Below are 27,908 nucleotides of genomic sequence, written 5' to 3' on the forward strand. Positions count from 1 at the left end.
GGAGGAAGAACCAGACTCTTATAGAGTTGGCTAGGACCATGTTTGATGAGTATAAATCTCCATACAGGCTTTGGGCCGAAGCCATCAACATTGCGTGTCATTCTTCATACCCATTTTTATCCCCACAAGCTCAAGAATGCGACCCCTTATGAACTCCTAATGGGAAAAGGCCTATCGTCAAATGCTTTCGAGCATTCAGTGGTAAGTGTTTTGTTCTCAACAAGAAAAATCGACTAGATAAATTTGAGCCTAAAACTAGTTTGTTGGATATGCATCAAATTCTCATGATTACCATGTTCTTAATAAATCTACCAGGTGTATTGAGGAAACGATAAATGTGAAGTTTGACGAATATAGTGGCTCTCGTATGGAGCAAATTTTTCCTATTGTTGTAAGTGATGAGGCTCGTTCACAAGTTATAAGTACTATGGGGATATGCACATTCGTCCATAAGAAATACCCCCAAGTTCAAGTAGGAGTAAGAACCCCTCTTGTGGATTCTTTACAAGGGAAGTTATCACCCCCAACAGAAGTGCATAATGCTATGTGAGACCATGTACCTACCCAAGAACAAGATCAAGCCCCTCAGGTTCCCGAGCAAGATCAAGGGAATCTCAACCTAGTGGTAATGGACCAAACATTGAGCTCAAGTGCAAGTTCAAGCTACTCCTCATAACATCCTTTGGAGCATCACAAAAGGAGTAACTACTTGTAAACGTTTGGCAAATTTTTGTGAACATCACTCTTTTGTCTCATGTTTTGAGACTCTTAAGGTATAATATGCTCTAGATGGCCTGGATTTGGTTGATGCTATGCATGAGGGACTAAACCATTTCACCCGCAACAAAGTTTGGTCTCTTGTGAAGAGGCCCAAAGAAAGAGATCATAAAGTCACTAGGACCAAATGGGTTTTCAAGAACAAACAAGATGAACATGGACAAGTTGCTAAAAACAAGGCAAGGTTAGTGGCCCGAGGGTTCAGCCAAATCGAAGGCTTGGATTTTGATAAAACCTTGCCGGCGCTACATGTCTTGAGTCCATACGTATCTTGTTTGCATATGCATATCATCACAATTTCAAATTATATCAAATGGATGTTAAGCATGTATTTCTTAACGGTCCTCTTAGTGAGTTGGTCTATGTAAGACACCTCCCAGTTTTGAAAACTCGATCACCCCACTCACATACCTTGTGACATTTTTAGGCGAGAAGGGGTTTGAGATCAGGTTAATAGATTCCACTCTCAAGAAAGAGGGTAAAAGGAGAATTGTTTGTATGCCAATATCTAAACCGTTATGTATTTGGGGACACTGAGAGTAGTACATCCATGTATGCAGTGGCTTGCGTACGTTCAAAATTGTATCGTTGAACAGAAAGGCTAACAAACATGCATCGTTGAACAGAAAGGCTAACGGCCACTACCCGCCACATGCTGTCAATCATGTGAAGGTGGGTACAAAAGGAGGCACAATATCCTCGGGTTCTCAGACCGGGAGCTAACATGAATGATATGTATCCCTGAAAGCCAAAACAGATTAGCCCAAAAGGAAAAAACTACGCTCGCATGCAGCCGCTCCCGGCAGAAAACTTGAACGACAGCTATTGCGGCTGCCATCCTCAAAACAACGCATTTTCCTTCTTCGCTGGCCCTAACATATCTAAGGCGCACAACTATAGTCTGGTAAATATGACTTATTAAAATGAACGGTCAAGGTTGCACCCTTGCAGGAACACCAGAATCAAAGCTAGCTAGCCTAAAGGCTCAACCACTCAAGGGACCACATAACCAAAGACTCTGTCTATACCATCTCTATCACCACAGCGTCACATTGTTGCACCGTCTGCGGAACTTCTAAGTTTGGGGTATGCAATAGAGCGGCGCAGATTAAGACGCTGATGGTTCTGGCTCTTTCCTCCTCTTCCCCCCCTTGTTTACAACCTTTGTACTGTCAGCCACCATGGTGTTAGGCTCCTTGGTGTACATGATACAGTCATCAAGAGTGTAGATCCTGAGAGCGAGCGAGGATACAGTTGAGGTCTTCATAGCTACTGTGAAGGAGGACCAGTACCACCAATCATTCTTCAGGAACTCGGATTTTATCATACTCTCCAACACACTGGTCGCCAGTACCATCTGGAAGAGGCATAGATACGATTAATCAGTACAATGGATAATATCAGCGCTCTCAAGCATTTATTTTGTATGGAGATGATGTTAGAGAGCTCTTAATGGATACTAGATAATCAGCACAAAAATAATCATAAACACTAGTAAATAGATATATGTTTTCTGTGGCATGAAGGTGAATAAATAGATCAAGTCACCTCGGATATTGATTCTGCATGCTTCACAAAAGCACGCCATGAACGCCTTCTTATTTGTTGAGACTTTGAGGCTCTCAAAGCTTCCTCAGGCAACGCTGCATCTATATCAAGCAAATTTATCTTCTGCTGCTTTAGGATATGAGAGTTTCTTCCTCTAACAGGCCTCAATGATGACTCCGGAACCAAGCCACCATTAACAGCTAGCAATCTTGTTGGCTTGTCTGTTGCAGAAGATGCTTCCTCACAGGAAGTACTATCAGAGGCGGGCTTCTTAGATTTTGACACATTTTCATCACCCGTGCTACCAGGACAATTTTGACCAGAATTGGACCCCTCCTGTCCTAACTTTTGTGCAGACATTGCCTGGCATTCCTCCAAGGAGGAAACCCAATCATTTGGGATATCATCTTTTTTGTTTTTATTCAGAATAACTGGAGGCTCAAGATAAGATGCAGGTGAAGGGACAAAAGATGGAACTCCATTTGATCCAATAAGTCCAATATCCTTCACTATCTCCTTGTTTGAATCATTTGTGGTAAATTTTCTGCAAATCTCTTCAAAGTCATATGGGCATGACTTCAGTTTTCTGGACTCGGCAGTGGAGCTCGGATCAACGGAATCCTTCTCCTTGACATCTCCATTGCACTTTCCAGCATGCTCTTCATACTCCGTTGATGTGGAGTAAGTCTCATGACATGCTACGCAGTGGTGTTGAGCAGGCCATATAGGCTCTAAGCAGTCACAGCGGCATGTTTTCTCCAAAATTGCTCCAGCCTTGGTACTGGGAAGGTCCATAAGCTGCTGCTCGCTGTTCGACCCCTTGGATATTGGAGGATCACTGAGAACAAAATTACCCAGGTGATAAAGATGCCGCTGCCACTGCTGGATAGCATCTTTCAGCTCCTTTTCCCTTGGATCGTACTCCCTTAGCCAGTCAACAAGACTACGGATTTCGTCATCCGATTCATAAATGACAACAGATGCAGAATTCCATCCTTTACAATCAGAAGTAGATGGGGGGTAGCTATTAACCATGTTAATGTCCCTCTCCTTGCATATCAGCATGCTTCCATCAGCGACCAGCAAAGGACGTTTACCAGATCGTCCTAAAACCCAGTACAATCGACCCAAGGAATCCTTTCCCAAACAATCTCTTCTGAGGGATGACATATTAAGTTGTGACTCTACTGTGCCAATTGACTCCTGCACTTTTGAAATCTCATCCGATAAAGTATCCATTTCACCATTATCAGCAGCTTGCTCAAGTGATCTAGTTGTTGACATTTTCAGATTATCTTGGGATGCGCTGGCATTTTCATCAGGCAACTCCCCACCCGGTGTACTGAGAGGTGTAGCTACTGGTTCTCTTTCAGCAATAGGAGTGTCCACCAAATTGAAGTTATCACGCGACCTTTCGTTCATAATGTTCCCTTCAATCCGGTCACTACCTGTCCCTGATGGTTGTTCAGAAAGTTCCAAAGACTTATTTTCTTCAACCATAGACATGCCATTGTCACTTTTGCAAGGTTTGCCAACATTTAGTTGCCCAGGAGGTGTCCCTTCAGCTGGCTGGTTGAGGTTAACTCCAGTATTACCTTGTTCAGACTCTTCAAGATGGTCTGATGCTATGGCCACTTCATTCTGTTGATTTTCCGCAAGTCCAGAACAATTGCTAACGTGCTGTTCAGTCTTGCTCCATCTGCTTTGTCTAGCATATGAAGTCCTCATTTCCTCCTTATACTTCAAATCTTTCAATTCAAAATTCAAAGCACGAAACTTCTGCTGGAGGTCATTCAACTTATCTGGACATTTTTCTATATGTTCTCTTACCAGGACTGTGTTGAGCATTTCATCACATAGAAATTTCAGCATATTTATTCTCTGCATTTTGATGATAAATGTTAGACACTGTAGGTTGTCACTTTGTCCACTATGAAAATCAGCACACAAATAAATTATTAGGTATACTAATAGAGAAAAGATTATCTGGCCAAGTAAAATCATATCAGGCCAAATGAGTAAATACACAATACCAACGTACTCCATCCACAGTTCCGTGCAGACTTTTAAGGAAAATCGTCCAAGACATCGGCTAAGAGCTAACTTTATAAAATCAAGCTCCAACTAAACCATCAATGTGGTTATCTAGAGTACGACAGTACAAAGCGTCAGAGAAAATCATTCCGCTTATCCCTTCTACCTTTTTCTTTGAAGACCTCTTGCGCCAAATACAATTATCTACTTCGGTAAAATACAATTATCTACAGAAATCATAAATACACCAAGCCAAATTGTTCTGTTTACACGGCAAAGCATATGTCTAAATAAGTTCAATCTGAGAATGAAGGGGCCCAAATTTTGTGTTGAAATTTTCTGAAAACATGGTCCCATTTTTCAGGTAATAAGATGGCAGAAGAGCTGTCTTCTTGTCCTAGCATAGACTAGGGGAAGGGAAGTTCACAAGATGATAGAGTGAGGGAAGGGAAGTTGAAAAACGGATCAAATAATTTAAACTACGAGACCATGGGGTGCACCATAGCACCATACACATATGTTGACTTCATCTGTTTGCACAAAGTGCCACATATATAAGATACCCAACAATGCTTGAATAATTAACCTTATTTTGATGGTTGTGACAACACAGGGACAATCCAACAGACCAACACACAGAATATATGTGGCATGTAGAAGTTCACCGGAGCTAACACAAATAAAACATTTCATCTACCACTATGATGGGCGGGAAATTGGGAAGTGTTATAAAACATACGTACAAGTAAAGGAAACCCCAGGTAATAATACCAGCAAATCTAAAACATGTCGATTTTCAGGGTGCCTATGAATCCAACATCCCTACCACCATAGCAGGACATACCAATCAGAAAATGTTGGTCTAAGTAAGGAATGAAGTCTGACCAGCTTAAATTTTGTATGAGAAAAATGACCCATTTTGTTTTACTGGTCTGAACTCTCAAGCTTCCACTTCATTTTTCTTAATACGAAGGAACACAACGAACTGTGCAATACACAAAGAACTAAACTTCCAAACACTAAACAATAGAGATATCTACTTGAAACATAGAAGAAAAAACCCATACCTCTTGTGTGCTAAGCTCCCAGTACTCCTTTTGTTCCATTGCTGCAGTTAACTTAATAAGTATGTCGTGAAAGGCTCCTTTTCGTTGTCGTTTCAGATCCTGAACACCCTGGTCAGGATGTGATTTCTTTTGACCTGACATGCACGACGGTTTGTCGTGAACATGAGACTCTGCTCCTTTTCGTTGTCGTTTTGAATCCTGAGCACCCTGGTCAAGACGTGATTTTTTCTTTGGCTTCAATATGCACGATGGGCAGAACCAGTCTCCTTGTGGTATACGAGCTAGTGGTGGATTCAAGCAGTAAGTATGGTATTCCGAGTCACACTCATCACATAAGAGAACACTTTCATCATCTCTATCAATGCCACATACTTTGCAAACACCCTCCTCCCATGGAGCTTTAGGTAATTTGGTTGCTGCAGTCAGAATTTCATGTAGCTCCTCATGGATTTCTGAATCAGTATTCTCATTAGACAGGTGACAATCAAATTTCTGAACAAGGTCGAGCACCTGCACCAGCCATGTAAAAAGAAGAGAAATCCAAAAGGTTTATTAAAATCCCTGGTAATATAACTTAGTAAACAGAAAAATTAACAGTAAGCTAATATATACTCAAATCAGCATAGGTAATCCCAATAAGATTGTATAAAGCTTACTCAGTGACCCATTTATTTTATTTTCTAGTTGCAATATCATCTTGATCATAAACGCATGTGAAATGAAATTATGGAATCGCATGAGATAGGTTGACTAAATCACGTGAGATAGATTGATAAAGAAAGGGATAACAAACCTCTGTCTTATATAAGGATTCAAGACTCTGAGACAATTCTGCAACCATTTCCACTACATCAGCTCGATCAGCAAATGCAGTGTGCAGATTACGGATTACCTGCAGGTAAACATAATGGCATCATAATTTGACCAGGGAACTAAATATATATACTGCTCAATTATAGAGACATAAACAAATGGGTTCTAGTAGGTTCACCAAATATAATATCAAATTTGCTAATGTAGCTGTGCTCATGAATCATGAATGAACGGGAATCATTCCCAACTTTTCTGAACCAAACAGATGTGTCTCATGTACCAACTTAGAAGCTCGGGATGTTCAATTCAGCACAACACTTTACCTTTTTTGTGCATGTGTAACATCCCTTGAATGGACATAAACCAACGCACATCAAAGTTTATGAATATATACATTGGCAATCAATAAGGAAACAGCCGTCAATAGAAACGAGAATAAGAATCGCTCATGGATAAACAGGCATTACTACATTGCCAACATGAATAGCAATGATATACATAGATATCATAAGCCTTAAAATTAGGCTTCTGTCTATTGTAAATTCGTACTGCAGCAGTCAATGGGCTTAGTTTAGCATGAGAAGCAGTTAGTGCACTCATGCCAGCTTTAGACCTGTAGTAGAATGCACACTCAACAGTAAACTGGTGTAGCATCATATAACCAAAAGCCCACTTAGGGAAACCCAGACGAGACACTTCACAGTAAACTTTGATGTGCCCGGGATTGCCCGGGATCGCGCCCGACCCACGGTGGTCGTTTCAGCAGGGAAATATTACACGTGGATCACAATTTGAATATTTGGTTTGGCCCAGGGCATGGAAAATACCGGCCCAAACCACGGCAATCCACTCTGTTCCATAGGGGCCAAAAGGATCAGCTCATCCTCGTGGAACTGATCCACGACGAGAAGAGAAGGAGCGGTGGCGCGCGAACCTACCGAGGCGAAGGGGCGGCGGCGCAAGAAACAGCACCGAGCAGAGCCACCAGCGATGCCTCTGACGATGGTCGCCTTCTCTCCTGTAAGTATGTACCTCTGCCTCCTTCCCTTCTCTATTCCTTTGATCTCCTTTTCTCCTGTATCTTGCGTAGTAGAATCGTCAATGAGCAGGGCATCGGTGCTGCTGGTAGCGAAGATGACGACGGTGACGATGGCAGCCTTCTCTCCCATAAGTTATCTCATTTTTTTTCTTGCCCTGGCCTGAATCCTTCCCTCCCTCTCCTCCTGCTGCACCGCAGCACCGTCGCCAGCGACGGACAAGGCGGGGCCGTGGGGCTTCCGTTTCATTCCTTCTGTGATGGAATAGTAGTTATTTTGTCAAATCTGTGTGGCTCCAAATTAGGTTCTCATGTGGAGACTTGTTAGGTTCCCATGTAGATCAAACACACGCACATGGCTCCAAATCTGTCATGTCTCTAGTAATTGTCTTTGCATTTCTTGGACGAGGAAGTGATGATAGTTGTGTGTGTAGTAGGAGCTGGCTGTGACTAGTTGCAAGAACAATCATAAGATCAAACACACACACGTCTATTCGTAGTCAGATGGTAACCAAAACTCACAGAAGGTTCATCTTTCTAAGCTGACATGTAGTCCAGTATTAAATATGTGCAGATCTATTTGCTTTTGTCTACTGTTTTGATTGGAGACTTGTTAGGTTCTCATGTCTAAAGATATGTTAGGACTTGGAATTTCTGGACTTTCACCTATGTGCATGTTTGTAGCCTCTAGTACAGTTGCTCTCCACTGTCCTTGTAGTTCATTGTGACTAGTAGTTGGACACACACATTGAGCAAGACTTGCATTATTAATGGCTGCTAGAATAGGTTGACTCAGTTACTTGTCTTTGCAAATTTCCGTAGTTTGTCCCCTGCGTTTTCTTGCAGTTATACTCTTCTTGGTTGCTGTCCAAATTATATGTGGATATATATCCTAATGAATATGTAAGGAATGCATGGATACTATTAGTAGATGGGTAGGTTTCTGACCCGCTAACACTTCTAGTAAGATTAAACATGGGTTACTTGGGCTCTACCAGTCTAGCCGTAGAACAAAACTGAGCACCTCTTCAACTTCAAAGTTATTATGGTTGTTTTGGTATGGTGGGGATTAAGCTTTCCTTTTATTTTGTATGGTTGTTCTAATCAACTTGAAAGTTATTGTGCATCCTCAAAGTTTGCATGGTTTCTTGCGTTGCAAAATTGGTTTGATGTTGTGACGCGTCCTGTAGAAATGATGGGGTCTGTCTAATGATGAGTTCATGACCCTTATTCTGTTTTACTTGAACCAGAAATGCCACCTGAAGAACAAGGATGTCAGCAAGTTCTTGTATGATACCTACATCAAAGAGAAGTGCACAATCGAGGAACACAAGTTCTTGTTTATTTATTTTTTGAGTGGATCACAAAAGTTCTGAGTAATTTGTACTGAATTATCATGGATGATATGCAACTGGAGATGGTGTTCGTATCGTTTCGAGATGTTTGTCTACCAGTTTATTCATGTTACTGCTGCATTCTTGTTGCCATCTTGTTATATGGTGCAGACCATTTTCGTATATGATAGTATTGTGTATGTTGTTCAAATGTTATGTCCAAACATGTTGCTCTGTGTCATTTATAACTCTGAACTGAGTTTGGGAGAACCAAATGAGATCTGAAGAGGGGGGTTTGGTATGGATTGGTATACAGTTGGATTGGGTGACAAGCAGGGATCAGCCCAATCCCTAGGTGGATTGATTCCACTAGTGGATTAAATCCCTCGAAAGCAAACAAGGCCTTAGAGAAACCCAGACAAACTATCTCCAAAAACAGATTGTAGCTAGTCAACATTTCTGAAATTTTCTGTTAAAAGATAGAATGATGCTGAAGCAACACCATGATCTGGTGGTACCACCATGTCACCATCTAGCACAAGCTAATGCAACATGAAGTCAATCCATGGAAAATCTGAGAAAATATCCCATGCGTATCACCATAGCATAATATAAAAAGGGTGTTAAAGAAAAACATACCTCTTGCACATCCTCAAAAAAAGTCTCCCAAGATCCACAGTAAGCGCCCATAGCCAACCTTGTATCAATTGTGCGGAAGTCCAAAGGGCGTGGCACCATACCAGAAAAGCCAAGGATGCCCTCATCCTCATTCTCATTAGAGTTCATTAGAGTAGTTCCAAGCAAATTCCCAAAAAGCTTAGATTCATCTGAAGAAATGGCATGGCGCAGAGCAATACGACACTTTTTCAAGATAACCTCTGAGATGGAAATAGTTTTCCTTTCATTTCTTGGGTTTTCAGGTTTTTGTGGCACTATTACACGGCATGCCTCTGACAACACAGACAAAACAGCTTTCTGTAACAAGAAAAAAAATTAGTGTATTTTCCAAATAGTCCCCTAGTTATAAGGGTTCTCAAATTAAAAGATAGACAAAAGTATCATGGCAAAGAATAAGTCTAATAAGGCACCTAGCAAATACATTTCTTTAAATACAACATAAGTATGGCCGTGCTATGCACTGACTCCTCTTCTGGCAGCTATATATATAGTAAAACTTTGGTAAAGTGCAATACTGACAGCAAGTTCATGTTAACCGAAGTTTCCTGCTCGGCCTATATAAGCAAAGACATGTAAATACAAAATACATCATCTGACTGATTTTCAAGTTTTCAAACAAAATTCGCATTTCTGTCATCCTTTTTAAGGGATACAATACTTCGTAACAAAAGAATTGTCAGGGGAACTAGAAAACGGAATTTATGTATTCGTCTTGCCGGCTAAGAGCAAAATTCATGAGTAGTTCTAATCTAGACTGCAACCCACACAACAAATGGTAATAAAACATAAACTAATACAAACTCATACTTATATTTTGCAACTCGTTACTTCTTACGAGAAAAACACCATAAGCATTGCAGCTCGATGTATTAGTAAAATAGTTTTTTAAGGGACAGAGAGTGGGTCAAGGCTAAAAGAAGGAAAATAAACGCAGTCTAGAACAGCAATAATCATATGACTGCAGCCTGCAGGAGCATTACTAACCTTGGTTGGTCCAGATGCATTACCCTTGTAGACCTCTTTACTTATCGAATGTTCCAAAGTTTTCCTTGCCCATTCTGGTGGTTTTCGATCCAAAGCTTCATAAACACACTTTCTAATTCTTGTTCCCACATTTGTCGGTAATTTTCTCACCGGCTCTAGTGGTTCTGCCCAATCTGGCAATGTTCTATTATCAGCAATAGGCACCTCAGCAGAATCTATCATACCAGTGTATTTGTAATCCATCATAAAAACCTTGTTTCCTTCACTTGATAGAGAACTGCATATCAAATTTTCCGCCTCCAGAAGCAGCTGAAAATACAAGACATTAATTACAGTGCAGCAAAAATACACATAAAAATTTATCATCATCTAAAATAAGAACACAGGAAATTTTATAATATCTCTTAGTGAGCGAACAAAAAACTATAGATAAATTATACAACAAACGTAAAACAGCATCCTTATAAATTATATTCAAAATTCTCAAAATATCACACAGCTGGACAAGGAATTAATGTAGTCAAGATATCTCCAGCCAAATAAGCAAAAACAAGAATCTTGTCTCCATAGATAAGATTTAACAACAAAATTTCTGCAAACAGGTGGAAAAACTCTGAATAAAATCATAGAAAAAAACAAATGGGCAGAGTCTCTCAACTGATTATACCCGACTTGCTAGGCTTGTACATACATCTTTCTATTATACTACAAAGTACATATAAATACAGTGTAATGGCATTCCCTGTTGTTTTACCGTAAAAAACGGAAAGCGGTACCGATGGTGACAGCAACCCAAAAAAACAAGTTTTTTTCCTAAGCAGAATAAAACAGGGATATGTCTTATTTCCCTCATGGAAACAACATAGAAACATACTATTATGAAGAGTTAATGTGGGTAATATAATTGTACGGGGTTGCAATCAAAGCAAATATTATTAAATAGAAATAAGAAGTTAAAAATCCAAAAACAGATAGCAAATAACCATAGCATACAGCAATCTAAAGACTGCAACTCATGTCTGACTGAAGAAGGAAAGGAAGGCATGATCCAAATGAATCACAAGTTTACCTAATTGTATAAGTATAAAATGCTTACCAGGGCATCCTTCTCCATGCCGGCAACACCAGGTACTGCTCCGCACAGTATGCCACCATCACCTTGTAGGCAGCGGAATAACTTCACCCCTTCTCGACTGGAAATGTCAGACACGTCCATGCACCCATTTATGGAAGAAATAGCTAGCATGTACCTTCTAGCCAACTCGGGCCAAGTCAACTTGTTAGCAGTTAGCATATCAAAGTTAAATTCCTTTGTTGAAATGAGGCTCTCAGTGTCCTTCTTTCTTCCACGCCTGGGTTTTGATTCTTTGGGGTCAATGTTTGGATCTACAAATACGGCAACCTTTGACAGTAGCTCACCAAAAAGAACCTTGAAGAGTGCAAGGTGAACTCCAGGCAATACTACACCAGTGCACCTCCCAAGTGTCTGCGCTGCCAATTTATCTTGACCAGCTTCCTTCATAGAAGAAGTTTCCACAGGAATAAACACAGACACAATCTCTTCATTATTGGATAGACCAGATTCACTATTTGAATGTGATATAGAAACATTAGCAGGGGAATTCATCGGTGAAGAGTAATCCCTACATTGTTGAATGCCCTTCAACAATGTTTCTTTCTGATTTCCACAAACTGGCCATGGGTCAACAAGTTCATCTTCCAATTGTTCATATGAAGGCACTTCTTTGAGACCAATGATTTCAGCAAAACGCCCCAAGAACTCCCATATCTACAAGAATATTTCAATGAGAAGATGGATGCAAGAATAAGAAGGAAATGCACAACTGTGTAAAGATGTGTTTCTTCAAATAGTAGAACCAGTGAAAGATATGCAGGAAGCCTGTGCAGGGTGTGCGCCTGCACAGGCCCTCCAAATCAGAGGGGGCCCAGATTTGATTAAGTACTACTAGTAATAATTGTTAATCATGCAATGATAAAAAAATGTTAATCCTGCGTTAACAGTACTAGTGAGAAAGCACTTGCAATGCTATTTGATAGTTGTACACCGAGAACTGAGACAACTACAGTCTACAAACTCCACCTCACGCACATCTCCCCCTTCCTTCCTTCCACTCGCTCCCTCTCTCTCTCTCTCCTATTCAAATTGGAGACTATCTCCATCAGTCCATCTTTCTTGACTAATTTCTTTGCAATTCCCCAGAATGAATCTATTATCAGCAATGAATAGCTAGTACGCTTCCTGTCAATCTCCCACCTAGCCCATCAATAATTGTTCGGTGAAGAGAAATTTAACTTCTTTTTAACAATTGATAATATTTGAAAAAAAATGTTTATAAAGACCTAATTGAAGATTATGTACACCTTACATTCGAAATAGATGACAATTTTGGAACAAGCAACCTTGACTGCTAATCTCTGTATAAATATGGAGCAGGTAACTATAATAAAAAAATCCATGTCAAATGTATTGGCACTTTTTTTAACAAACTCAAAAACCTTTTGTTATTAGCGGCAAAGATATAGATTTTTGACTCTATATTTGTAGGATATTTCGGAACGTAGGTGAGTAGTATCAAACAATGCTAAAATGATGCCACCATATGCGAAAAATCAAGTCATTTGGGGCAAGATTTGTTTTTTGATAAGATACAATTCTTTGAGCAATTATATTAGTGATATGAACCATATCTTTCTTTTTTGGAATTCCATTTCATTTTTTTATTAGCGATATGAAATATAAAACTTGTTCTCACAGTTAATTATGTACTCCCTCCGCCCCATATTAATTGACGATCAAATGGATGTATCTAGCACTAAAATACGGCTAGATACATCCGTTTGAGCGTCAATTAGTATGGGACGGAGGTAGTAATACTTAGGGCCAAAATTTAATTTTGCACAGGGCCTCTAATTTCTCAGGTACGACCCTGCAGATATGTAAAGAGCTACCTGGAAAACATCTCCCGCCGATTCTGGTGGAAGCTTATGGCTAATAGGACGTCCCGGAGGTAGCTCACGGATGCTAGAACTGCTGGGCTGAACATGATCATGTAGCCCAGTCACCGCACCATGTCTATCATATGACATATCTCCATTACTTTGGCCATCTTTATGCACAGATATAAGTAAACCACTTGCAACTGTCATAGAAGAGTGAAATTCAGCCCTATTGCACAAGAACTGGTAGTTTATGCAAGACCTGGATCTAGGAAGAGACTCCACAATTTCTTGAACAAATTCCAAATCAAGCCCAATTCTATCATGGTATAACCACTTCTTCAGTAATGTATAAGTAGATTCCACATCATTCTTCTTTTCTATAATTCGTGGTATACTGGGGCCATTGGATGAGCAAAATCTAGTTAAGGGAGCGTAAGGACCATCAAAGTTCTGACATCCACTCCCCTTGTTTAACAAATGATTTCCACTACTGTGTGTGCATGAGAAGACCAAATGCCCATGTTCCTTGTACATTTTTTCACAAGCTTCCACCATAGCACAAGAAATCATCCTCCATACTGAAGAGGATGATGTTCCCTCAAATGTAAACTCACCAATTTGGTCATTAATATTGGCTTCCTTACTTGGTGGAACATTCTCTGAATTTGAAGGTAGTATTTGTGACACCATATTTGAACTCTGTACATCATTGCAACCCAAAGAAGTCATTTTATCCTCTGTATCATTGGTAAGACATGATAAGAAATCTTGATTGGTCTCAGAGGGAACATCCCGGATCATATAAAGATCATCATCCATATCATTAGCAGCATCTCCAATAAAACTGCTACTTTCCTTTGTTTCAATTGTATCAGCCTTTCTTGCACCATTCTGAGAGAGAATGGTCGAGGCTTCTGGAAGGGGGAACGCTGAGCATGGTAACCTTCTGACCTTAAACAAAGGCCCAAAACTCCCTCCATCACACACCTCACACTCAAACAGTGAACCAGTAACTCTATCATGCCAGTAAGACGTAAAACCCACTGGCCATATCTGGTGGCAATTGTGGTAGCTTGCCTGTTTATCAATTTCTCCCAAGCTAGTTATAAAGAAATCTTGATATTGAACAGGTAGGCCAACCTAGAGAAACAACACAACAAAGTAATATTTATCAAAATCAGTGCCAAAGTGAACGTAAGATACAAGAACTGCAGTATAAAATGAATAAATAAAGGCTGTACCAGTGGGAAACAATAACATCTAAAATGGACACTGGATGAAGAAACAAATCGGAAACAGTTAATGAGATACTCACACTGCGATGATGTGGTTGACGGTTGCAATTTTCCGCAAGAAATTTTGGAGGCTTTAGTGGATTTCTTTCTTCTGTAGGACTCGGGGCTGTTGCTTTCATAAAAAATGATGGCTCCATCAAAATGCTGGAACTTACAAACTCGTGCTTCTCAGAAAACTTGGGCAATGCTGATGTTTGTGGAAAATCTCTTCTCCTGCGGCGTGTATGATTGGACCTCTGTTCTATGTTTCCATCAGCAATGAAATTTTGATCCACAGGAGGAAATTGTTGTCTTATGCTAAAACAATGAGGAAGACCAAATGCTGGCATAAAGTGATTCCCATCTGCAACATGATAGCCAGAAGAGGGATTATTATAAGATGCACCACCAATGATGGCCAATAGTTACTTTTAGAGACGAGACAGGTATAGCTTCAAAATGTTAGCATGACCCATAATTTTTTGGAACTGGAACCAAATTTCCCTTTATAAACACATAATATGCCTAAGTGGCCACACATGCACTGAACATGGGGGCAAGCAGAAGTTGATCTTGATGGTTAGCACAGCAAATTGCTGTCTAAAAAGTTACAGTGCATAAAAGGTGTGGAAAATCCCCAACAGAAAGCAAATACATCTCTCTTGCAGTACATATGATTGCTCTAATATCCTTACCAAAAGGAGTTGTATTATTCAATTGCAGCCCCTCGAAACGTGGAGTAGCCAATTCGGTCAAGTGAGCTCCATCAGCAACACTTACTCTGTGAGGATCAAAAAAATAATATTAACTCTCTTCTGATGATAATGTCTGTACAACAAGGGTTATTAGAAAACTTCCTATAACATTTCTGATATTATGCACCCAAAAACAGTACATCTTATAAAGTTTATCGCTAAATAGCTGCCACAAGTTACTTGTAGTTTCACTTTTCTTTGCAAAAAGTAGAATTTTCAAGAAATCAGAAGTTTTTCCTTCAAACAGATCTTTCAAGAATAATCAAGACAATAACCACTTGACAATAAAACAGCGAGCATCATGTAAGATAATGAAAGCACTGCTCTGTAACACAATGAACCGGCTAGAGTAAATGCAAGCATGCTTTCAGCGCTTATTCTCTTCAGCATAGCACATAAAAGTAGTCTAAAACAATGAGAGGACAATAACGATTTGATTGTTTTATTTACAATTTAGTTTGCAGTACTACTGAGAATTATTGCGGCGCAACCTATTCAACTGTTAAGGGTATAAGCTTCTTAACACACTGTTATGCAAAGACAACTCGATTAAGCAAATTCAACTCCATAATAATCACTAAAGGTACAGAAGAACAATCATCAAGATAACTAAACATTGTACAGAATGATGGTGGGCTGAAAACAGAAATAGTTAGCTTCAAATCATGTTTGATTTTGAAGTTATACTGCAGTTATGTACTCGGCTGCAGCAATTTCGCAACCATCTGTGGATGGGCTACTGATGGGATCTAGTACATCATGTGGATTTAAGAAGATCAAAAGATCTGCTGAAGGAGAGAATGAACATTGGGGCAACTTTGTCCATGAAATCAAGAGAAAGATTCACCAAATAATATGTGACTAAAATTTTAGCATCAAAATAGACCAAACAAGGTGGGGAAATTGTACATCATCTATGCATGTACCAGAACTAATAGGCCGCAAGAATAAATAAAGCAAACTTTGATGTTTGTTACCAACTTCAGTACGCATGATCTGATGCAGGTATAACACTTCACAAAATTGCAAAAGTTGGAAATTCTAGAACTGCCCTCTGCACCCGCCCCCCACCTCACCCCCACCTCGTGCAAGGAGAAAGAAACCTAGATCTGCACCTCCAGATGCATAGATTTGCAGATCATCCGATCTGCCATCAGCTGAAGCAATATTCCAGGGCTGATTTGCAGAACAATAGCGAGGGCAGAATCAGGAGTAATCCCCAAAACAACAAACAGAAGGAAGAAAAGGCACGCAGCGCAGCCTTTAACCCCACCTGAGAGAGAGAGAGAAAAACTAGGTCTACCTCAAGATGCACAGGTTCACAGATCACATCAACTCCTGTCAACTGAACTGAGATCTCAGAGCTGATTGGCGGAAGAAGGGTGAGGGCAAAGTTAAGGGTTCTCGCTCTTTTCTTTTCCCTTCCTGTTCTCTTTTTTATCAAGGAGATTGATTCTCGGGACGATATTCTCTTTTTTATCAAGGAGATTGATTCTCGGGACGATTGGTGTTATAAAGGGAAAGACCCATGGAGTATGTACTCAGTTTATCACCTCCATAAAGGAACATGAGAAAAATGTGCCATCACTACAATAAAAATATATACTTTTAACAAATTCCACGTCACCGTTCCAGCATGTATATCTTATAAGACTTGGCTGTATATAGACAATAAAGTAGAACAATTTGGTGCAGGGTCATCTGGTTGAACGATTTCTGTAAGTACATAAGCCTTTGTCTTATGTGGATCTAAATGTGATATTAAAACAAGTACACGAGAAACTGCAAAAAAGGGGCATGCGTGAGGGTTGATGCGCGAAAGCATAGAATGCCACTTTCTGACCGGCATTCTTTTTCTTCAAATTTAGTCTGAAATATATCTTTTTGAAATACAAAAACCAAGCAATCTGACACGTGACCATGGCCCAGTCTCCAAAGGAGAGCATCCTTGCAATAATTATGGAATAACATAACCAAAATAGGGAAGGAGTAACCTACAGTACAAGTCAGGTCAGAATCCATCACTAAGCAGTACATGTTTCACAAATGCTCATATAATCTTATATGCTGTATATGATATTGAAATGCTTTAATAAAGGAAAGGCGTCGCCTGCTAACAATTGGGTAAATGCGTATGAACTGATCAGAAAAATTTGCAGCCATGCGAGAGTTGTCATGTTAAAAGAAGAACAGAATAGATGATTAGTAGGTTGTCATGTTAATGGATGCCCCTTCTACCTTAACAGCAACATGTTTCATATAATTTATGTCTGCCTATTTTTGCTACGTTTATTCTTCTTTATTCCTCATTAATGCTGTGCACCTTGTTGTAGTATTCCAAGATTATAAAATACATAGGGGCAGGCCCCAGGATTAACAAGCCTGGCAGGAAACCCAATAGTTTTCAGTGAGAAAGGAAATCATGGTAATATCAAACCCAGAAGAAATTTCCTTAATAGTATTTGAAATTTGAATTCATAATGCAAAACAAGTTTTGTTATCAAAGTGGAATGTTCTTTAGAAATTCTGAAATAGTGAACCCCTTCTCGCATAAAAAAATAAAATAAAAAACTGCATTATACTCTTCCCCACAAGAATTAAAGAGCAGAAAAGCAAGCCGTCCGTGTAGAGAGCCAAATTACTGGATGCCCAACTCCATCCCCACAGCACTCTCCGGACACAGGACTGGAAACAGGACGGATACTATCTGGGCGATCCAAAGTCATATCCCGTAGTAAGCCATTCAAGAAGGCCATTCAATATCCAGCAGAATCCAGTGTAGGATTTGGATATTTCATCCCAGAACAAATTCGGATTCAGAAAAGGCAGTATCTATAGTGAGAGTTCATAAAGTTGACCCTCTATTGAACTGTCAGCCAAAAAATGACCATAGTCTAAAACTTCAACTAAATCTAACCCTTTTGCTCATCGTCAGCCATCGAGGAACCGGGAGAGGAAGGGAGGAACCAGAGCTCACCTATGAAGATGAGGCTGGACGCGAGATCTGAGGGGGGAGCTCCAAGTCGTGCACTTGGGGGACGCGAGGAAGAGGAGATCCCGCTAGCACCGGCGGCGCGAGGTACAGATCCAGTCGCCGGGAACCTGGGGAGAGAGCCGGCGGTGCGGGGTTAGAGCCGGCAGCGTGAGGAGATCCCGCTAGCACCGGCAGCGTGAGGTACAGATCCAGACGCTGGCAACTTGGGGAGAGAGTCGGCGGTGCGGGGTGAGAGCTGACGTTAGAACCTAAATAAGCAAGCCTAAGCCTAAATTTTATAGAATAAGCCGGGGAGGGGGCAGCTTATTTCCACGGCCAGCAATAAGCCCCAAAAGAACTGGCCCTTACAATTGATGGGAGTGTGTGGGCAGGCCAAAAGGGCACGGGTGGGGTAGAGGCCCGGCGGCACATGAGAGTGGCTTTCCAGTGGGCCCGATCGAGAGGAGCGGCTGACAAGTGGACCTTATTAGAGCGAGACGGGCAACAATTGTGAATCTAGGCGATGCGAATGCAGCTAGGAACATGGGGATGCAGCGGCGACAGTGGGATGAAGACAATGGTGAGAGGAGGTCAGGAGAAACTCGAATTGAGAAGACCAGGAGAGAGATGAGTTGCGGCTTCAGGATTAAAAATCAAATCCCTAAACCTAACTTCTGGTACCATGCGAGGAAATATGCAACTTGTATTTCCACGAGGCCATAGGCTGTGGCCCCATAATGCAACGGAATTAAGAGATGATACTGTGGTCACCCACATGTAAGGGGATGTGATTTGGATAATTATTGAACCGGACCATTTGAGGATCCAATGTATAGATAGGACATGGTAATAGTTTTTTTTTACATCTAGACACTATCTGCTCCGATTCCAAACCCAGCACACAAGATATATTATTCCTAATATCTGATGGTGTTAGGATTATGGAGTTTTTTAGTGAGATTATCCAACCCTCTTAAATAGGATAATCCGACTTCCATAGAACTTTAGTAACAAACTTGTCATACGGGTGTTACTTGTTTATGACATGGTATGCTGGCGTCCCTAGTGTTTTACTTGTGGAAGTTTACCGCCTTCTAGAGTTTATTATGTGCTTCTAATTGTTATATATCACCTTGTAGTTCTATATGCCCTTTACTCTTGTGATTTTGCTCGACGTTTAAATACTCTTCGCATGTGTGTATTACCCCGTTAACTTGTGTCTACTATCGGATGAGGCATTACGCTACCTGCCAAGTCTAGCTATGCGGCTGTATTTGTATCTACATCCTAGCGCTATCCGATTCGCTTCTGAATCCAACAAAATAATGTCGTATAGGGGATGGTCTGAGCAGTATCTGATCAAATCCACTGCACTTGCACCTGTAGGCTACATGGCACCGATCATGCTCCATGCAGCCAGATAATGAGTAACACCCTAAGGTGTGAAGAAGTTAATCATGAATCATATCATACTTATTCTTTGGCAGAGACACCAATGGTAAACAAATAGGCAACTCAATTAACCCTACCGTCTCGCTATACACAGACGACGTGATCCTCTTCTGCCACCCATCACCGGGTGATATTATGGCAGAGAAGAACATCTTGCAGCTCTTCAGGCAAGCCTCGGGCCTTCGGGTCAATTTCTTGAAGAGCTCCGCCACCCTGATTCGATGTGACACTGATGAGGCTGTGCCCACCGCCGTCGACCTCCTGGGCTGCCCCATTGTGGATTTCCCCATCACCTACCTGGGCATTCCACTGACGATCTTGCGACCCACTGCTGCCCAGTTGTAGCCCGTCGTCGACAAGACTGCCGATATGCTCCCAGGATGGAAGGCGCGCCTCATGAACAAGGCCAGCCGCCTCGCGTTCATCAAGGCACTACTGAGCGCGATCCCCGTCCATCAGTTGCTAGTGTTGGCACCCCCCCAAGAAGACCATCAAGGTACTTGAGAAAATCCAGAGGATTCCTCTGGGCCGGACGCACAAAAGCTAATGGTGGGAACTGCCACGTCAACTGGCGGCGCATCTCCAAGCCAATCTCGCTAGGTGGAATTGGCGTCCACGACCTCGAGCGCACCGGCCTCGCGCTGCACACGCGCTGGCTTTGGTTCAGCAGCACGGACAATACTAGGGCCTAGAACGGCCTTGACCTGCAGTTCAGCGCCGAGGAGTGCACCTCCTTCGCCTCCACCACCATGCTGCTAAGGAATGGCCTAGGGGCCCTGTTCTGGGAGGATCGGTGGATCGATGGCACTCAGTCTGCGAGATCACGCCCCTCCTGTATGCGTGCATCCCCAAGAGCCGCCGCAAGCTCCGAACGGTCGCCAACGGGTTCCACACTGATCAGTGGGCACGAGACATCCATGGCACCGTTGGCGTCCAGGAAATCGGCAAATACCTCCAACTCTGGTACAAGATCAAGCCCACAACTCTCTCCACCGAGCCGGGCTATCTAACCTAGAAATGGAGCGCAAGCAGCATCTACTCCGCAAAGTTTGCCTACCTAGCCACGTTCCACAGCTCCACCGACTGCGACACTTGGAAGCTCACCTGGAACTGTTGGGCACTAACGCAACTCCGATTCTTCCACTGGCTCGCTAACCTTGATCGGTGCTGGACCATGGACCTACTCGCTCGCCACGGCCTACAGCACCCATGCGTTGCCCCCTCTGCGACCAAGTTCCTGAGACCATGCATCACCTCCCCCCCCCCACCCCCACCGGCCCCTTCTCTCGGCAGGTCCAGTATGAGACGCTGAGCTGGCTAAGGATGCCCTACCTCCCACCCGACAACGAGCCTTCGCTCAATGCTTGGTGGCAATCCACAAGGCAGCTCGCCCCCAAGCCTATGCTCAAAGGCCTCACCTATGCGACCTTGCTAGTCCCCTGGATGCTCTGGAAACACCGAAATGATTGTGCCGTCAAAGGAGGTCACCCCTCGACGAATGACTTATGTACAAAGATCAAAGATGAGGCAGCCCTCTGGGCACGTGCCGGAGCATTAGGACTTAGAGCTATCACCCCCCAACTTGGGATGTCCACTGATTCCAAATCACAGATTGTAACTGCCTCCTATGAGGATTGTAACTCAAACCCCTTCTTTTCAATGCAATGAAACGCAAGATCTATTGTGTTTTCTCGAGGGGGGTGACATAATGTGTGCAAGGGTGGCAGGGGGGTCGCCAACACCGAGGGTGTTGGTGACGGGGTGGCATCACGACATAATAGTCATCCATTGCTCCTTTATCATGGCCAACGTTTCCACCACACCCTCATATACGGTCAAGACATCTTGTAGGCGGTTTGATGTTCTCGAAGGTGTCCATGGGTGAGTATAGCCACCATATTGTTGTTGTTGGCCTTCAACTGGCCCCAAGGAGACTTGATGGCAAAATGTCATACGAAGGAAGATGTGTGGTAGTGCCTTGAATAGGAGGAGGCACAAGTTAAGAGAAGAGAATGTAGCCTTGGGAGATAATTTCCCTTCATCGTTTATTGTTTTCCTCTCAAGCATAGGCTCTTCTGCATAAGTAGGAAACGCCTCTTAGCAAGTCCAACATGAAGATATCAGTAAATAGGAAAATCTTCAATCCAGGAAATATGGCAAAATGTGATCATGAGCAAACCAAGTATACCCTCAATCCTGATGATTCCCCTAGATCTTGCAATGTGGAAGTCCTCTCGGATGTAGGTTGTCGACTCACTATATGAGGTTACTCAATGACATGGCTCGCGTCATGTCTCTTCCTTGGTTCATCTCCCCTACATGGCCTAAGGTTAGTAACTCCCTTTGTGTGGCAGAATCGTCACATGGGGGTTCACATAGATGCCATTTGCTACATAAGGGGATACCATGGCATACCTCTCCGAGAATCACCATCAATGCGTTTGTTGAAATGCAATGTCTCACGAGCTTAACTAACCGGTTGTGTAGAAGGTCCCACTCAGACTTCTATGAAGATGTACTAAATTGTGTCATGACTTGTTCTACTCATAAAATACATGTGACACTGACGATCAAACATTACCAGTGTTAAACCTTGATAGTTTGTTCCTCTAAGCCTTCAGAAAGTACCTGATAGCTCTTTAATGTTCAGACACAACGACAATTCCAATTTCACATCAAAACTATGTTTATAGTTCATTGAACGGCAGAAAGAAAGATGGGTTAACATCTCAAATCAAACCGTTATAAGGAGTTAGACCAAATGACCATCTACAAGTAAGGTCTCAGAAAGAGTTGCCACGTTAATGGAAAATAATGAAAATTGTTAAAGCTGACAATAGTGGCCACAAGTAGGAACATAGTGACGATAATTTTTTAGTCGCGACAATGATCGCGGACTGCATAGAAGGTTATACATAAATACCAAAAGGGCAATTTTACATCGGGGAGAACACGTCAGAGGCGAGAGAAGAGATTGGAGTTGGGCCATGCTCGATCTAATTAGGATGGGCCAGCGGGAAGAAAAAATGGAAAGGATTCAATGCAGATGGTCACATAAGGAAGGGTTGTGACAAACTAAGGAAATTAAATTACTAGCTAAAGGAGACAAAAATTGAGAAGATTTGTGTAGCTTTGGATAAAGTTGACGAGAAACAAAAGAACTCCGTGGAGTAACAAGTAACCATGGACATGCCAACTAAAAAGATCCTTTAGAGATCTAGCTAAAGAATGTGTAGCGAGGTCAAGGAGTCAAGGCCAACAATACTGAATCTGAAGAAAAAAACCTAACAATAAGAGTCATGTCCACTGATATTGAGCAATGATGCGACGATAACTACACAAGAGGCACCAAAATAGATTGCCACGGCGATACAGGTTAGGCACGGATGCTAACAGGAAGACCCAGTACATGTTTGTTTGATGTCCCATACATTGTAGTGTAAGAGAGATTAGGGATACTATCACAATGTTGTGATTCACAACAAATTCTAATCATAACAAGAATGTAGACGCAATTCAATCTTGTAAAGGATTTCTGGATTATGCGGAAAAAAAAGAACTACTCCCTCCGTTCCTAAATATATGACGTTTTTGCAGTTCAAATTGAGCTGCAAAAGCGTATTATATTTAGGGACAGAGATAGTAATTCTATGCGTAGGTGGCACCAGAGCTACACGAGTATTTATCCATCGACCATGTCAGCACTCTGCCCACCCTCCTTTTGTCTCTCTTACCATACCAACTTCTTCCTACTATCGCTCGACCCACACGCCTGACAAACATGTTAAATTTGTTCTTCCTCACAGGCGCCACCACTGGTAGAGAGCCGTGGTGGAGCCCTATCGTGGTGTTGGTGTTGGTACAGTCGTTGACCATGGTTTTCCTTACCAAGCGAAATCTTTACACGGTGATGAATACACACGCTCTAATGGTGGAGGATGGTTTGTCAAGAAGAGTGGTGGTACAAGCGTTCGGCCACAAGTCACTATACTTGATCTCTCTCCATGATGGCCCTTTCATAAAAGTTGTATGCATCATCTTGTGCTCACATGTCCCTTGTACATGAGACATGATGAAACCCTAGCCATTGGACGAATCGTCCACCGTTTCAATCTCCGCCAATTTCCCTCGCCTTCAACAACCGATTTAGCATTAGGAAGTAAGGATCAATATCTGGCTAGGAGTTTAGGTGCCTTCTTTGTTAGGCTTGTGTTTGGAGGTGGTGGCCCCATGGTGGTCTCCCAACTCCATCCTCGCCCTAGTGTGACCATGATGATCTACCTCATGGAGCTAGTAATTCTCAATGCTCGCTATTTTGGGCTTTGCACCTTCTCTACTGGTTGTATGTCTGAGCAACAGTTTGGCAGGCTGCCTTGCAAGGGGTGTGTCCTCGACCACGGTGTTTTTGGTCACATTAGGTTCTCACCACTTGAGCTAGCCAACCCATGTGGCTCTTCAAAACCTATAAGGTTGGTCTGGCTTGTGCGGATTTGATCTTTTGTGGTTTCGTCACTAAAGACATGGAGAAACATCAAACATTAGATCAAAAGGACCTTCATGCAACTTCCGGTTTTATCATGGATCTTCTTTGTTGGTGGCATTCCAGTTGTTCTGATCCATTGTACTATCGTCAATCAATCAATAAAACTAGCTCATTGTTCTGACAAAATCCCCATCTACCTGATCCTCCGTATAAATTTCCATCCACAGCTCGGCAGCGAGACACCCTCGTCGTCGATGCTTCGGTGCCTTCTACTCTATTACTAGTGATCCATTCTCCAATTAATCACACCAATCCAAATCTTCTCCTCTTCTGAACCTGGTTAATTAATTTACTGGAACATGCTAAGTGATACCTAACCCCAAACTTAATGGACCGAAAAAGAACCCACAAAAGAGTTCATGATTCACGCTAGAGAGAACTAGTTCAAATTTCCATACTAGAATTTTGAATAAAGATAATGTCAGACAACAATCTCATGCAACAATGCAAGAGAAACCAATAAGATACCTTCACAATGAAAGAAAAAAAAAGGTTACAAATTTCTCTCCTACAGATTGCAAGTCGTGGTGATTTTAAAATTTCCTAAGGCTGAACTGCATGTACCTGTCACTTCAATAAACTAATAACACAAACCAAATTTGTGCCACAACTAGAACAAAATAAAATTATCATTGTGCATGCCCTTATTGCCATGAAAGGGTGAAAGTATCAAATTAGCTGCAGTATCTCATACCCTGTTCTTTGTAGTAAATCAGGGAGAAACATGCAGCAACCACGAATTACTCAGTGTAATACCTAAATTTAGAAGCCACTAAAAGAAAATGCAACACCATGCTGCACTCTTACTAATGCTTTAGAAAGCCACTGCTACCAGTTGCTAATTATAGCATTTAAACCAAGGCATTCAGGTCTCAGTGTTATCAACAGTCAAGCAAAGCAGAAAAATCCAAAGAACATACCAGATTCATATGCTATGTTGATAGCAAGTGCATCTGTGTAATCATAAGAAGTAGCAAACCAAACATCAGCGATATATAACAAGGTTCAAACCATCATGACACGTTCTCGATTGAACTCAACATTACCATTTGCAAAGTACTGGCGTTTCATGAACAACAATCTACTTCTTAGAGCTAATATATAAAATTTGCTGATCAAAAGATCTAAATTCATAAGGAGATGATTAAGAGGGAGCTGAGATAACTGCCTGGTGATGTCTCCGACGGTGATGGCAACAGGATCCTCCCGTGGGGCAGCATTGATGTCGAGCGGCACTGCTCGAAGCTTCCAGCGCTTAGAGTGGGCACCACCTATCTCACACGCCGGGCACATCCAGTCCTCGTTCACGGCTACCGGAGGCCGCCGCACGCCAGGGGGGGTGGGCAGCGGTGGTGGCGGAGGCTGGCGCATAAGCGGCCCCCAGACGTGGACGCAGGATTCGTGGAACCCACGTTCGCAGGCGTCACAGATAATGGTGGCCCCCGGCAGCTCGGGGAGGCCGCAGGACGCGCACGGGGGCGGCGGGTTCCCCCACCCCGCTACTCCCGGGTGCTGCGCTGGAGGCGGCACCTCCACCGACGAACCAGCGGTCACGGCCGCAATGGCCGTAGCAGCAGCCAGCCTCCACGACTCCCCACGGTGGTACGCCAGCGCTATCTCGCGGGCCTGGTGCGCGAGCAGCAGCTGGGCCTGCGCGTTGGCGGGAGGCTGGGGCTGGGGTGGTGGCGGCGGCGGCAGCAGCAGCGGAGGCGGAGGAGCAAAAATGGGGGCAGCGAACCCGCGCGGCGGCGACTGAGGAACCGCCGCCGGCGGCGAGGGCGGCGGCGAGGGCGCCTCGTTGAGGTCGATGTCGAGATGTGGCGGGCGATCCATGGCGAACAGGGGATCAGGGGCGCGCCCGAGCTCAGGCTAGGGTTCGAATTCCGGGCATAGCGACGGGGAGGGAGGGGGGAGGAGGAGGTTAGAGAGCGAGCAAGGGAAAGCAGCAGCTTCACGAGCGAAGCACGGCTGGGGTTAAGGGAGGGGGGAGGGAGGGATTCCGGGGAGAAGCAAAGCAAAGGAGAAGAACGGACGGGACGGACGGGACACGTGGACGAGGGGCCTGGGACGCGTAGGTGGAAACGGCCGAGCGCCCGGCTGTCAGTGAGCCATGTCGTGCCTGGGGAGATGGGCTGCGGTGGCGCGGAGCGTGCGACGGAAGCTCTTTCGCCCGTGCAGCGGGGCGCGGTGCTGTGTCCGTCCGCGCGCGGTGCTCTACAGTTTGGTGTTGGCTGCGTCTAGTTCGTTGTACACATCGACAAAGCACGTTTGGTGTACTGATAAGAGCAACTCTGGCAGAGCCGGCAAAATCCTGACCCATAAAACAACGTTTGCAATTTGACGAAACAGTTTCGGGGAAGAAATTGCATCATACTAGTTCATCACGTACGTACGTATATTTACATGATCAAATATTACAAACACTAGTTCATACTCCCTCTGTCCCAAAATTCTTGTCTTAAATTTGTCTAGATATGGATGTATCTAATACTAAAACGTAATTTGATGCATCCGTATCTAGACAAATCTAAAAGACATGTTCTGAACCTCTCCAACTCCCAGCTTCTCAAACTTCAAACAAAAAATCACGCCGAATGCTTTAGCTCCAGGAAGCTAAATTCTCGAAGCTCTTCTCGGCCGTAGTGCAATTTGGAGAAGCTTGGAAAATCGAGCTCCGCGTTTACAAGAACTAGAAGAACGCATGTGCGTTGCAACGGGGTCACGTTAACTTAAAGAGTTCAATATTACGACATTGGCGACCTTTTTTACCATCAAATCCTCTCACACACACTCCCTCCCTCTTCCTCACTCTCTCTCCCCCTCTCCCTCTCTTTAACACACACACATATCCATCTTATTGGATACGGGACCATAATCCATCTATTTCACACACACACGCTAGTGCATAACAATATGGATTATGTGTATTATATTTGCCACCAGAACTGAGGGAATTAATTTTATGTAAATCGGCCAGCCACAGCTCCAAGAATACGTGGAGGAGGTGGCCCGGGTCAGCGTCGGCGCCGTCCGGCGCGGGCCACGGGCCCGCTTCCAAGTGCACGTGCAATACACGTCTTCACAAATATTACAACCAGATGTGAGAAATCACATACTAACACGATGTTGCAATCAATTTGTAATTAAAGAAGCCAAAAGTCTTTTTTCTTAAACAAGAATTCCTTATGCTGGAGTTTAAACAAACCCCACAATAGCCCTACTTATCACCTAATTAAGCAGATGCATGACTTATGAAGCGGATAAGAAATCATGTTAACTTGGAACTAAAATTCCAACAAAAGAGTGAGGAATAAACCTTTTTATCATTGCTCTGAAGTCTGAACCTCCCCCTATTTGTTAGTGAAATGTGAGTATGCTTGGAAGATAATAATTTCTTATGCAACATATGCTTTTACATCCGAAAGAGCTACAAAATATGTTGACCTATCCATGTGCACTTCCTAAATCAAGCGGATAAAATTATTTCTATCGGCAATATAAAATATTAAACATTAGAAAAAAAGGGACAATGTCCACTAACCATGCAAATATTCTGACCATGGGATATTTAGGCTGGCGTATATGGAAAATCAAAGCTAAAAATGACTCGATGAGTTAGGGATACATCAATAAATATTGTAAAAAGTGATAAAAACAAATCTGCAGCAACTCGCGACC

At 42.7% G+C, this 27,908-nt stretch overlaps 1 protein-coding gene across 4 annotated transcripts; it reads right to left on the reverse strand.

The window, feature by feature from the left end:
- Positions 1 to 1,674: 1,674 nt before the first annotated feature.
- MBD9 (methyl-CPG-binding domain 9) lies at positions 1,675 to 26,223 on the reverse strand. Of its 4 annotated transcripts, none has more exons than XM_048682871.2 (11): positions 25,399 to 26,223; positions 15,202 to 15,287; positions 14,548 to 14,870; positions 13,242 to 14,372; positions 11,368 to 12,060; positions 10,272 to 10,580; positions 9,249 to 9,584; positions 6,220 to 6,318; positions 5,427 to 5,936; positions 2,326 to 4,206; positions 1,675 to 2,134 (listed from the first exon to the last, which is right to left on the reverse strand). In XM_048682871.2, the coding sequence occupies exons 1-11, from the start codon at positions 26,061 to 26,063 to the stop codon at positions 1,886 to 1,888; spliced, it is 6,282 nt and encodes a 2,093-aa protein (XP_048538828.2). In that variant the 5' UTR covers positions 26,064 to 26,223; the 3' UTR covers positions 1,675 to 1,885. The 4 variants fall into 4 exon arrangements, with proteins under 4 accessions (XP_048538828.2, XP_048538827.2, XP_087383474.1 ...); XM_048682870.2 differs by having other exon boundaries at positions 25,396 to 26,223; XM_087527348.1 differs by lacking the exon at positions 25,399 to 26,223 and adding an exon at positions 18,239 to 18,561.
- Positions 26,224 to 27,908: the final 1,685 nt, after the last annotated feature.

This window comes from Triticum urartu, chromosome 6A (assembly GCF_056163025.1).
Source record: "Triticum urartu cultivar PI428250 chromosome 6A, HENAU_Tu73, whole genome shotgun sequence".
In the NCBI taxonomy this organism is placed as follows: domain Eukaryota; kingdom Viridiplantae; phylum Streptophyta; class Magnoliopsida; order Poales; family Poaceae; genus Triticum; species Triticum urartu.

Coding starts and splice junctions, on each gene's coding strand:
- MBD9 (XM_048682870.2), bottom strand. CDS start 26,063: ATGGATCGCCCGCCACATCTCGACATCGACCTCAACGAGGCGCCCTCG. Junction 15,288..25,395: donor GTCGGAGACATCACCAGGCA/GTTATCTCAGCT, acceptor TGATCCTCACAG/AGTAAGTGTTGCTGATGGAG. Junction 12,061..13,241: donor CGGCGGGAGATGTTTTCCAG/GTAGCTCTTTAC, acceptor ATATTCTTGTAG/ATATGGGAGTTCTTGGGGCG.